The 14,104-nt window shown below is 46.9% G+C and overlaps 1 protein-coding gene across 2 annotated transcripts in view; it reads right to left on the bottom strand.

Annotated features, from left to right (window-relative positions):
* Positions 1-13,676, bottom strand: part of CARS1 (cysteinyl-tRNA synthetase 1) — a gene marked incomplete at its 5' end in the record, with an annotated part of 73,867 nt that extends 60,191 nt beyond the window's left edge. Inside the window, 5 exon segments of one of the 2 annotated variants that reach the window (XM_077453501.1) lie at positions 1,002-1,100; positions 2,914-3,010; positions 4,806-4,894; positions 10,618-10,709; positions 13,431-13,676. In XM_077453501.1, coding sequence (XP_077309627.1) covers positions 1,002-1,100; positions 2,914-3,010; positions 4,806-4,894; positions 10,618-10,709; positions 13,431-13,676 — 623 coding nt within the window. 2 annotated transcript variants of the gene reach the window in all.
* Positions 13,677-14,104: the final 428 nt, after the last annotated feature.

Here is a 14,104-nt window from a genome sequence, read left to right as displayed (position 1 = left end):
GGAGGAGCCGCCGGGGGACACCAGAAATTGAGGATCGGGGCCACTGTGGAAAGCGAGCTGCACAGTGGCGGTAAGCAAGTATGATGTGTTTGTTATTTAAAAAAATAAAGCTTTACAATCACTTTAACCACTTCAATACTGGGCATGCTCACCCCATCCCTGCCCAGGTCAATTTTCAGCGATGTCACATTTTGAATGACAATTGTGCAGTCATGCAACACTATACCCAAATTAAATTGTTATTTTGTTCACACAAATACAGCTTTCTTTTGGATGTAATCACCAAAAGAAAGAGGAAGAGTTTTTTTGTTTTTTTTTTGTTTAGCAAAAAATAAAAAAAAAGACAGAACATTTTTCTTTGTTTCTGTTATGAAATTTAGCAAATAAGTAATTTTTCTTCTTGGTTAATGTGAACTGATGGGCTGCACTGATCAGGGTGAACGATGTCCTGACAGTCTTGCATACCCACAGACAAACCAGCAAATCAGCAGGGTGTCAGTCCATGTTGATTTGGGCATACCCCCAGAACTATAAGTCTCCAAACAATGCGTGGTCAGGCATTTCTGATTTAAGGCATTAGCTTTGTTTTGCTGGGAAAGATGTATGTATGTGGAGAGGGATAAATAGGGATGAGGATAGGAGTTCTGTAGTCCAGCAAGGGAGAACTCAGACAGGACTGACAATACAGCTTGGGATTTCAGTGCAGGAGAGGCTGCATGGTCAGCCAACAACCGGCAGCCAGGAGCTTACTGGATATCTGGCAGCATCCCCAGGATTTTTCTCTGTACTTTTTAGGATTTTTACAGGGATATGGGGGAATCTACATGTGATGCAGAGATGTTCTGCACATTTTTGCCCAGGTTGACACTTTAAACCACTAACCACACTAGAGGAAATATCAGCTGAGATTCTTTAGCATTTGCCTTCAAGAGAAATGTATGTAGGGTGAGAATTCTGCACATAGCCCCAGAAACAGCAGCAGCAGAACACTTCGCACATACCACCAGGGCCGTCTTCACATCCTTCAGTAATGCATCCGGCTGAGGCTGGTTTTCTTTGTACTGCTGGAGCAAATAGTTCTGTCTGGCTCGTTTAATTATCTGCATATTAAAAAATATGGGGGGAAAACAAAATGTATTTCACAGGATGACAAGTTCAAAAGAAAACAAAAAAAATGATAATGTAATAATACATGTAAAATATACTATGGCCATTACTAAAAAAACTGCAGTTAACGTACCACATAGACATAACAAAGGAAAAGCACATTTCTGCTCTAATGTCATCATGTCACTCTGTACAGTGTCTCCTCTTTAGGCCCCTGGTGTCTCCTCTTAAAGAGGAAGTAAACTCTCCCACTCTGATGCTTCTTTTCATTTAGTCCATTATAATAAGTAATTATCAAACTATAACCACTGTAATCCAGCCCAAATCACTTATTACTTACTGTTTAAAGAAACTTTAAAAAACTTGTTGCCAGGGGGTTAGGCAGTGCCATCTTAAGTATTGTTTTCTGAGTCCACAGTGGAGTGTATTTCCTCCCTTATATTGAGCACTTCCTGTACTGTTAACCAAGCCTCCTTCTCAATCCAACGTTTCTATGGCAACCTTGCTTCCCTGTTCATAGCTGACTTGTTTTGTTTTATTTCATAGTATTTACTTGTGCCGATTATCTAGTGTTTGCCTTTGTCAGTCTTATCAGCTTCAGCTGATAAGACTGCAGTAATGCTGTCCAATGCTCTGGTTTACACTGCATGTGATGTCACATGGTCACATGGGGGTATAGGAGGAAGCTCTGAATGAGTCTGCAGTCTCCTGGGAGATCAGTGTTGTGCCATAGGAAGTCCTGATAATAGCAAGTACACAGAGTGTGCCGTAAATCAGGGGAGATCTGGGCATGCTCAGTGAAGTTATTCTAATGAACAAAAAGAATTACAACAATACTAAGCAAGTAAGGAGATATCTACAAGCAGTGTTCGTTAGGGTTTTTAATGCCGATTTACATGGGACAGTTTACCACCACTTTAAGGCAGTGTCTCCTCTTTGGGCCCCTGGCGTCAGTCTCTGCAGGGTCTCCTCTTTGGGCCCCTGGCGTCAGTCTCTGCAGGGTCTCCTCTTTGGGCCCCTGGCGTCAGTCTCTGCAGGGTCTCCTCTTTGGGCCCCTGGCGTCAGTCTCTGCAGGGTCTCCTCTTTGGGCCCCTGGCGTCAGTCTCTGCAGGGTCTCCTCTCTTGCTCCTGATGTCAACCTGTGCTGCAACTCCTTCCTGCGCCATTTTAAATAAATCTGTGTGCTACACTCCTCCGAGAGTACAGCAGCTATCTCACTTCTGTCAAGATGAGCACATTCTTACTAAAGCAGGCCATAGAATATGCAATTTCCATGGGTGGAAGGAAAGAAAATGACTAGATTCCCCCAACAACACAGTCGTTGATTGGAGAATCCCTCCCGCTGAGCTATAGTGTTCTGCCGGCCTTCCCTGACAGCATAACCCAATGGTCCCTGCTGGCGGCTATAGCTGCCAGCAGTGATTACATGCAAAAAATTTGACAGCCTGGTTGTACTGAAGTCGATTGATTGATCAGTACAACCAGCCTGCCCATAGATTAATCAAATCTCAGCCAGTCCCTGCTGAGCCAGACAGGATTTGATCCATCTATGGCCAGCTTAAAAGAACAAGCTAGATTTATCAATGATTCTTTCATAGCACACTTCAGAAAATGCAGCCCGTTGTTCGTTCGAGGATATTGCCACTCCAGTGACAGATGCCTGATAATGGTGGGATCCCTGGGTTTTAATAACATTTTAGAATTTAAAACTTAATAATTCTTTCTATAAATGCTTCATTTTACAATTGTTTCCCTACCGCCAGGTCATATAAATACATTTAGACACAAGACAAATAAAATACTCACCTTATCATCTATATCTGTGATATTCATGCAGTAAAAAACATCATATTTAAAATAGTCCTTTAAAACTCTTCTGAGGATATCAAAAGAAATATAGGATCTGAAAGAAAGCCCAAACCAAAGTGTATAAAAGATGATGCAGTGAATTCAGAGAGCAGAGGTCAAGTGACAGTCCAAAGTGAGAAGAGCGGCTCTATTTCCATTGCTAAGTGATGTGACAGCTGTATCATAATGTTGTAGTATCAGCTACATACAGTGGGTGGCGCTGTGTTCTGCAGCACTATGGGTGACTAACCGTCTGCTGTCAGAACAAAATCAAGTCGGGATGAATAATTCTCACCTATTCAGGAGAGCTCTGTATTCTTACAATGCGTAAAAGGCTTCCACTGATTGGCTGAGTTGTAAGTATGATAATGAGGGGGCAAAGGAGGAAAACCGGGAAGGCAAAATATAGGGAGATTAAACATTAACCTTTAGGAGTTCAACACTTGATTCAAAACCATCACTTGATCCCATGATGAAGGGGGGAAATGTACCGTGTTTCCCCGAAGATAAGACCGGGTCTTATATTAAATTTTGGCTACAAAAAAAAAAACACACACAACACACACACACACACTAGGGCTTATTATTAGGGGATGTCTTATTTATTTATGTACAGAAAAGTTCCTGTGTCCCCCGTCTTCTCTCCCCTCTCTCCCTGTCAGCTCAGGAGCCAGCATTATGAAATTCTGTAATCCCAAAAATAAACCTTAGTTAAAGTCCTTGTAAAATCATGTAGTCCGTCTTGTAAAAAGATTATATAATGTACAGTGTGTTTCCTTATGCAACTTTATTGTGGAAAATACCTTATTTACAGTGCCTGGGTGCTCACCTGACCCGCCGGAGCTCTGAGCACTGCAGAGGAAGGGGCCGAGGTCCCTGCTGACGTCAGCCCGCTCTGAGGACTGCAGAGGAAGGGCCCGAGGTCCCCGCTGACGTCAGCCCGCTCTGAGGACTGCAGAGGAAGGGGCCCGAGGTCCCCGCTGACGTCAGCCCGCTCTGAGGACTGCAGAGGAAGGGGCCCGAGGTCCCCGCTAAAGTCAGCCCGCTCTGAAGACTGCAGAGGAAGGGGCCCGAGGTCCCCGCTGACGTCAGCCCGCTCTGAGCCCTGTAGAGGAAGGGGCCGAGGTCCCCGCTGACGTCATCCTGCTCCGAGCACTACAAAGGAAGTAGCCCAGATCCCCACTGACATCAGCCTGCTCAGAGCACTGCAGAGAAGGGGTTAAGATCCCTGCTGATGGCAGCCGCTCTGAGAACTGCAGAGGAAGGGGCCCAAGATCCCCGCTGACATCAGCTGCTCTGAGCATTGCAGAGGAATAGGCAGAGATCCCCGCTGACGTCAGCCCTGAAGAGAGGAGAAGCTTCGGCGGTTCACTTGAGTGCCCAGCGGCATTGTACATAAGCTATTTTCCACAATAAAGTTACACAACGAGACACACTGCACCCAATATAAACTCTTTATACAGAACGGATTACATGATTTTACAAGGATTTTAACTAGGGCTTATTCTCAGGGTAGATTTTATATTGCAGTCATCCCAGAAAATCACGAGAGGTCTCATTTTCGGGGTAGGGCTTATTTTCAGGGAGAAAACGGTAACAGCCCCTGAAACATTTTGGCTTGTTATTGAGCTTCTGTACGAAATCCATACTCATGGATTCCTAAACCTTCAATGTTGCAGTCACTTCTAAAGGGAATGAGGCAAAGCATGCCTTCTAACAGCATGTGCATGTTTTTTCAGGTATCTGCCTCTGTTTGCAGGTGAGGAGAACTGCATATAGTTTGTGGTCTGTCTGCAATTTTAGCAATCCTGTAAGATTATAAAAACCATGTAAGTGACTTGGATCCATACCTTGCATGTCCCATGTGTGAGGCGTCATATACAGTGGGTCCGCAGCAATACCATGTGACCTTTTTGCCATTTTGTGGAACAAACACTTCCTATGGGAGAAATAAAAGCAAATTTTCACTTTAACACCTCCCTTAAAGTGTTTGTAAACTCTGAAAAAACAAAACAAAAAAACCCTGCAAGACAAAAGGCTTAATGCATCGCATACTAGCTCACTATGAAATACTTACCTTAGATCGAAGCTGTTGCAGTGGTCCCCGCACACCGCTGTGCCTGGCGACATGTCTCCAGGAGTTATTTCTGGATTTGCAGGCCACGACACAGTGATTGGCCGGAGCCTGGGAGTCCAATAAAATTCTTTATTTGCAGAGATTTCCTCTCATTTCCTGTTTGGCTATGGGACAGGAAGTGAAGGGAAATCTCCGCAATGGCACACAATTGGTGGGAAGAAAATAATATCTGACAGTGGTTATAACCCTCCCTTGCTCTACCCAAAAAACATTTTTTTTTCCTTTGCTTTGGTTTTGCCCATAGTTCTACTTTAATCTTTGACAAAAAACATGTGGAAAAATATGCAGTTCAGTTTTGGGCACCAGTTCTCAAAAAGGATATTGGGAACTGGAGAAAGTGCAGAGAAGGGCAACCAAATTGATAAGAGACATGGAGGAGCTCAGCTATGAGAAAAGATTAGAGGAACTGAAATTATTCTCTCTTGATAAGAGGAGATTAAGGGGGGGGGGGATATGATCAACACACTCAACATATGACTACCCTATATAATGAAGCAGTTTCCTCTTCTTCATTCCCTTGTGAAATGTTACAGGCAATGATAATCACCCTCAAAAAGCCAGGGAAAGAACAGGCTACGCCCCAAAATTTTAGGCAAATCTCTTTGCCAAGTCTTGATTTAAAAATTTACGCAAAAGCTATTGCCACCCAACTAAATAACATACTGCCCACCCTAATTCACTGCGATCAATCCAGTTAGACCATGGGTCGCCAAACGCCTGACGCTACCAGAAGGCTTATAGATATTATCCACCACTCTCAGTCCAACGGAACGCCTTCTCTGCTTCTGTTTTGGATGCAGAGAAGGCGTTCGACAGGATTCACTGGACTTATCTCCACAGAGTCCTTCTTAAATATGGCTTCAAAGGGAAACATTCTGCAAGCTGTCCTAGCCCTATACACAACGCCCTCTGCGAAAGTATACTCCTCTGAAATGCTATCCCAATTATTCCAAATAACCAACGGCACCCACCAGGGATGTCCATTATCCCCCCTGATCTTTAATCCACTTATGGAGCCCCTAGCAGAACACATCCGAACCAACCCGCTCGTCTCTGGCCTCACAATCAATAGATCACAAGATAAAATTAGTTTGCCGACAATGTACATTACAATGTAATGGTCACCAACCCAACCTCTTCCCTAGCAGCAATTCAAGATACTCTCATGCGGTTCAGCAAGATCAGGGCTGGTGCTACCACAAGGAAAACTAGGCGGCCGCCTAGGGTGCCCTGCTGCCTAGGGCGCCCAGCCACTGGTTTTCCTACTCTCTTCTCTCTGCAGCAAGCAACTAAGTCTCAGCATCAGCAGGCAGCCACCGCTCTGTTCACACATAGTGTCAGAGGCCCAGCAGTGGTGGAGGACTGTGTCTGTGTCCCGACTCCCGCAGCAAGAAAACATTTATTGAAGGGCGCTGGCGAGGCTGCATTGAAGGGCGCTGGCGAGGCTGCATTGAAGGGCGCTGGCGAGGCTGCATTGAAGGGCGCTGGCGAGGCTGCATTTAATGGGCGCTGGCGAGGCTGCATTTAATGGGCGCTGGCGAGGCTGCATTTAATGGGCGCTGGCGAGGCTGCATTTAATGGGCGCTGGCGAGGCTGCATTTAATGGGCGCTTTATTAAAAAGGTGGGATTTACATGGGCAGGGAAAATGGACGGAGTCAGCCGGGGGGGGGGTTGTGGCACAATGAGATTTCGCCTAGGGTGTCAAAAATCCTTGCACCAGCCCTGAGCAAGATATACTACAAAATAAATTAAACCAAATCATTCATAATCAACCTATGTATAGATGCTACGACTACACATCTACTATATTCTCAGTTCCTTTACACCAGGGCAAAAAAAGTATCTCATATCTAGGCATTCAGCTCTCCAAATCAGTTAAACGTATAGTTAAACGTGAAAAGATGTTTACCAAAAAGCTGCAGGCTGACATACAAAAACTAGCAGGACACAAACTATCATGGTGACTATCATTTACAATGAACCACCTCCCACAACTGCTCTACCTTTTTAGAACAATACCCATCCCGATATCTCAATCCTATTTTAAGTCCCTACAAACCATCCTAAACAAGTTTATCTGGCAAGATAAGAAACCTCAAAGTGCCCACATGAAACTTATCAAACATAGATTACTACCAAGCCACCATACCAAGGCAAGTACAAGAATGGTTTTAGTCTTACCCCAACACCCACTGGGGACAAATCGAATCCTCTCCATTCATCAGATCAGACCTAAAAACGTGGACTTTAGGGATCCCTTTAGAATCAATATACCGAATGCCCTTTCCCCTACAATGAAAGCCTCAGCACATGCATGGAAAACAATTACAGAAATAGCATTTCCTTGCAAACCATATCACCCCTCATCCCGATAGGAGTTCTCACACAACACCAGACCTCTTGCTATCTCAGTGGACAAGCAAAAGGTATCCCTCACATTCAAGACCACCATATGGTCCTTTTTAACCCACTCATCCCCTACACCAGGGATCCTCAAACTACGGCCCTCCAGCTGTTGCAAAACTACACATCCCATGAGGCATTGTAAAACTCTGACATTCACAGACATGACTAGGCATGATGGGAATTGTAGTTCCTGAACAACTGGAGGAGACCCATGCCCTACAAGAAAATGTATCTCATTACTCTACAACAGCTTACACCAGAAAAAAGGACTTTATTAAAGGGATTGTAAAGTAAAAAAAAAAAAAAATAAACAAAACAAACATGTTATACTTACCTCCACTGTGCAGCTCGTTTTGCACAGAGTGGCCCTGAACCTGCTCTCCTGGGGTCCCTCGGCGGCTGTCTGCTTCCTCCCGCAGGTACTTCTCACGTTCATGCAAGCTCCCTCGCATGGTGAGAAGTACCTGCGGCCGCGCTCCCATGATACAGCCGGCAGCTATAGCCGCTCGCTGCATCACACGGCCCCGCCCCGGCGCACTGCATCATTGGATGTGATTGACAGCAGCGCCAGCCAATGGCTGCGCTGCTTTCAATCCATCCACTCCAGCCAATGAGCGGGCAGGCTGTGCGGCAAAGAGCACGGCGGGGGGCGAGCGCGGGACTTTCGAGGGGTCAGGTAAATAAAAACGGGAGGACTGGGGGCGCCAGCAGTGTGAGATGTTTTTTCACCTTAATGCATAGAATGCATTAAGGTGAAAAACATTTACCTTTACAACCCCTTTAAGCATACCTCACATCTACACTGGGAGTCGGACTTGGGAGACTTCTGCACTGAGGAACAATTGCAAAAAGCATTCAAATCGATATATATACACCAATCTACCTGTTGCTCAGCCCTATGGAAACTATCCCAAAAGATCTCTCAAAGATGGTGCCCAACTCCTACCAGACTTGCCTCTTTTGGTTCCCAATCAACCGATTCCTGCTGGAGATGTCAAAAAGCAATGGGAGACCTATTGCATATCTTATGGGCATGTCCCAACATACAGCCTTACTGCGCCACTATCTCCAAATCTTAAGAATTGTCTCCCAATTGCCACATCCTCTTCTCTCCTGCACTGGCACTCCTAAATCTAACAATAGAAGTCATCCCTACACCCCTAAGAATAATAATCACACAAATCCTTTTAAAAAAACCAGACTCAGCATCACTCGCCTGTGAAAATCGGTCACAACCCCCACTATTAAGAACACCAATGAAAATGGTAAACACACACTGCGGTTATGAACTCACGATGGCCTCTAGCAGAGGTAACCATCACAAAACATTTTTCTTTGTGGCAACCATGGCTACAATTGTCAGGCGTGGCAAAACACCTACATCCAAAGAACACCTCCTGATATGTCCCCAACACTGACAGTCCTGACAAACTTACCAACCGTCTGATTATCTCCAGTTAACCCTGGCTACAACACGAAGGCCCTCCTCACGGGCCATATCATTAGAGAGCTAAGCTTACAGAAAATTCAGTTTTACCCGGGTTCAGGAGCCCGCCACGTACAGAGCGCCGCGTTCAGGAGCCCGCCACGTACAGAGCGCCGCGTTCAGGAGCCCGCCACATACAGAGCGCCGCGTTCAGGAGCCCGCCACGTACAGAGCACCGCGTTCAGGAGCCCGCCACGTACAGAGCGCCGCGTTCAGGAGCGCGCCACGTTCAGGAGCGCGCCACGTACAGAAGCGCGCCACGTACAGAAGCGCCGCGCTCAGGAGCGCGCCACGTACACAGCGCCGCGCTCAGGAGCGCGCCACGTACAGAGCGCCGCGCTCAGGAGCGCGCCACGTACAGAGCGCCGCGCTCAGGAGCGCGCCACGTACAGAGCGCCGCGCTCAGGAGCGCGCCACGTACAGAGCGCCGCGCTCAGGAGCGCGCCACGTACAGAGCGCCGCGCTCAGGAGCGCGCCACGTACAGAGCGCCGCGCTCAGGAGCGCGCCACGTACAGAGCGCCGCGCTCAGGAGCGCGCCACGTACAGAGCGCCGCGTTCAGGAGCGCGCCACGCACAGCATGCAACATCTCATTACCACCCTTCCTCCTGGGTTCTGGCCCTATATGTCTTATTTCACCATCACTTCAAAATCATCAGCACAAAGTGAATCGCAAATTTTCCTTTTGAATGCCTGCTAGTTATAAACTTAAGATGTGCTACCTTCTCTAAGCCTTGGGCAATTTGGATGGACAAAACACAAGTCCTTCCTAAGTGTAACTAAGTGATGATGATTGTGGTGCCCTCACTGATAGTAAATGTAATAGATTCCCCACCTGTAGAATTGTCACAGATGGATATTTGGGACCAGCACTGTATTTTGAGTTCAGTTTGTTGTACTTTCCCTTTGTAAAATCAATAAAAATTCATGATGGAAAAAAAAATAATAATAATAAATAATTGTCAGCACAGCACTGCATCTCTTCATCAAGTCCTCCAAAAAAGCCCGCCCTCATCTGGATGGGAGAAAAAAAAGAAACACATAACGGACTGGCCTGGCATAGCTGTTACTGGTGGAGTTTCCTAACAGCTATGCGGGGCCAACTGCGCATGCGCTCAGCTCACAAAAAAAGGCGGCGCCGCTGAAGGGACTGAGGAGGAGAGAGCGACGAGGAGAGAGCGGGAGTTGTTTATTCTTGTCTCCTTGGAGACCGACGAGCAGTGCATGCGCTGTCACAAGCCGGCGCCACTCGCAGGACTGAGGGTGATGACGTTTACTCTTGGGAGACTTGGCAGTGAGCAAAACAAACAGGTGTCAGCCGGAGGCCACTGTGCCACTGGGCCGCTAAGCAAGGCCTGGCAGGCCGGATTCGGCCCACAGGCCTTGTGTTTGACACCTGGGGTCTACACAGTAAGAAGATCACTGCCACAGTGCGATTCTGGAGTGAGGAAACCGCATTACACTAAAATTCCGGCCTTATAGCATCCTGGGCAAACTCCTAAACATATCTTGATTGTGAGTGTAAAGAGTCAGACCACCCAAATCTTTGACAAAGATTAGTGAAAAATTTATCACATTTCCCTCCCACATTTTCTTTGAACGTTTTAAGAACACAAAACACAGCATTTTGCACCTTATTCCGAGTTAGACTGTTGTACAGGCGCAGTTTGGGTTGCTCTGATGCGTCCGGGGGCGACCACGGAGGTTGTGTACGTCTCCCTTTGCCTGCAGAAGAAAAATAACTGTGTGTTAAATAATGGCCACAGTGACTTCATTTGAAAAGTAAAATCTCCATTTGATGTATGAGACACATAGGGGGGACATTTATAAAAACTAGGGGGTGCAAAATCTGGTGCAGCTCTGGATAGTAACCAATCAGCTTCCAGGTTTTATTGTCCAAGCTTAGCTGAGAACAGGCTGAAGTTAGAAGCCGATTGGCCACCATGCTCAGCTGCACCAGATTCTGAGTGCTCCAGGTTTAGTAAATCTCCCACATAGTCTGATGGCGTAACTGACTGTTTAGGTAGGCACTAAATTTTGGTACATCCAAGGAAGACTGAATAGAGATTGTAATGTTTATGGCAAACATAAAAACAAAGAACCCCCCAAAAGCAGAACACACACCTGTTCTTTATGACAGTTCCCTCTCTCCTTTACCATGTTTCATTTACAGTGAGCCATCACCCTGAGGAAGCAGGCCAGACACCCAAAACGCGTCAGTTTATTCTGTCAGCCACACAATTCATTGAGGTTGAAAAGCGGACTTCTGGGTGTTGTGTTTTTTTTAAGTTATGCCCTCTATTCTTCTTTGCTTGTAAGTATAGTATGTATTTTTGTATCCCCTATTAAAGCGATGGAGATAATGCACTAGGCGTTTGCGCCCTCTTTGTTGTATTGTTATCACTTACAGTGACGTTCAAATTAAGTCAAAACAGCCTTAAAGGTCCATTAAAATACATCACTGAGGCTGTCAATCACAGGTTGTGTACTGGAGCTCTCTCCTCTGTCACCTTCTTATTTCTTGGTGTCAAGGAAACTCTTCAGAAGTGAACCATGCAGATAAGCAGAGGAACAAATCAGCAGGCAGGAATGACACTTAGTGCTCTGGAGACTAATACACACTACAGAGGGATATACGTTATTCATATTTCATGTCTGAGGTTTACAACCACTTTAAATTATACAATTTTAAAAAAGAAACGCTGAATGATTCCCCATATAATGATATCCCTTCCTGATTTGAGGACATTCCCATTGTGGAGCTCAAGTTGAGCTCAGTTGTTACCGCCCCCTCTGTTGTGAGCGCCCCTGTCAGTCAGGCCTGTGTATATGTTCCAGATATAGGTTTGCAGGCACGTTCCCTCTCGCGGCATTAGCAGTGACAGCGCTGGTCTTGGCTGCACGCTTGCAGTGCTGTCAATCACAATTAGCTAGCAATTTGTCCTCTACTGAGCAATGTGGTCAAACAGCAGTTGGGATATGTTGTCAACCATTCTATTATGACATCCACGTCCCCATCAAAATGTGACAAAGCGCTACATCTACTTTGTCCCCTGGCGGAATGGAGGAACAGAAGAGAAGTATGGGGAGACTTCTTCCTTAAATGTTCTGATCCAATCAACAGAAAACCTCCTCGTCATACAAGTGGATCCTAAACATCAACATTTTATATATTATATCTACAACAATCACATCTAAGAAAGTCAGTAGTGTGCGCATCCAGCTATACAAACCAGGTTATCCACACAGGCATGCCACCACACCGATTACTGCCACAGGCATGCCAACACACCGATTACTGCCACAGGCATGCCAACACACCGATTACTCCCAAAAGACATGCCAACACACCGATTACTCCCAAAAGACATGCCGACACATGGATTACTCCCAAAAGACATGCCGACACACGGATTACTCCCAAAAGACATGCCGACACACGGATTACTCCCAAAAGACATGCCGACACACGGATTACTCCCAAAAGACATGCCGACACACGGATTACTGCCACAGGCATGCCGACACACGGATTACTCCCAAAAGACATGCCGACACACGGATTACTGCCACAGGCATGCCGACACACGGATTACTGCCACAGGCATGCCGACACACGGATTACTGCCACAGGCATGCCGACACACGGATTACTGCCACAGGCATGCCGACACACGGATTACTGCCACAGGCATGCCGACACACGGATTACTGCCACAGGCATGCCGACACACGGATTACTGCCACAGGCATGCCGACACACGGATTACTGCCACAGGCATGCCGACACACGGATTACTGCCACAGGCATGCCGACACACGGATTACTGCCACAGGCATGCCGACACACGGATTACTGCCACAGGCATGCCGACACACGGATTACTGCCACAGGCATGCCGACACACGGATTACTGCCACAGGCATGCCGACACACGGATTACTGCCACAGGCATGCCGACACACGGATTACTGCCACAGGCATGCCGACACACGGATTACTGCCACAGGCATGCCGACACACGGATTACTCCCACAGGCATGCCGACACACGGATTACTCCCACAGGCATGCGACACACGGATTACTCCCACAGGCATGCCGACACACGGATTACTCCCACAGGCATGCCAACACACGGATTACTCCCACAGGCATGCCAACACACGGATTACTCCCACAGACATGCCAACACACGGATTACTCCCAAAAGACATGCCAACACATGGATCTCTCCCAAAAGACATGCCAACACATGGATCTCTCCCAAAAGACATGCCAACACATGGATCTCTCCCAAAAGACATGCCAACACATGGATCTCTCCCAAAAGACATGCCAACACATGGATCACTCCCAAAGACATGCCAACACATGGATCTCTCCCAAAAGACATGCCAACACATGGATCACTCCCAAAGGCATGCCAACACACTGATTACTCACATGAGTGTGCATTTTTTGAGGTGCTCTGTGCTGTGGCATCAGATGAGATCGCCGCTATGTGCCTGTACCATCGAACCACGTGGAAGTAATGGTCTGGAGGGGGTTCTGCCAGCTGCCTGAACACATCTACGTCGGCCTGGGAGAAAGTGTAGCCCTGGATGTAACTACGGAAGCTGAGGTAGTCGTGCAACGCGGACAGCCGGGCCTTCTGGTCGCTAATGTTCAGAATGGACTGGTAGCTCAGAGCTGTAAGAGAGTTACACGGCATTCAGTACACAGGCAAGAACCGCAACAGCAGGCCAAGTAACGCAAGCCATAGAATCATACCATCATGGGGTTAGGGTTGCCACCTGTCCAGGATTCACCCATACAGTCCGGGTTTTGAATCATGTGTCCGGGTTTCATTCTGCCCGAAACACATTATTCAAACTGGACTGTGGCTCCCCAATTAACCGAGACACAAATCCTGTTGCTGTCTGGAAGCTGTAGGAGGCTGTTTGGGGTTTGACATCACGGGGGGGGCAGGGCGATGACAACAGCAAGAGTAGCTTGGCAACACCCACTGTTCACTGCAGCATGCTACATGCACTGCATTACTGCTCATCTTGGGGTACCCAAAGGTGTCCCAGGTCTTTTATAAATCCTATAATGTATACTATAAAAATATAATTGCC

Source organism: Lithobates pipiens, unplaced genomic scaffold, assembly GCF_037356315.1.
Source record: "Lithobates pipiens isolate NorthernLeopardFrog02 unplaced genomic scaffold, aLitPip1_a1.2 Scaffold_24, whole genome shotgun sequence".
In the NCBI taxonomy this organism is placed as follows: Eukaryota; Metazoa; Chordata; class Amphibia; order Anura; family Ranidae; genus Lithobates; species Lithobates pipiens.
This window is presented reverse-complemented; position numbering and strand designations above follow the sequence as displayed.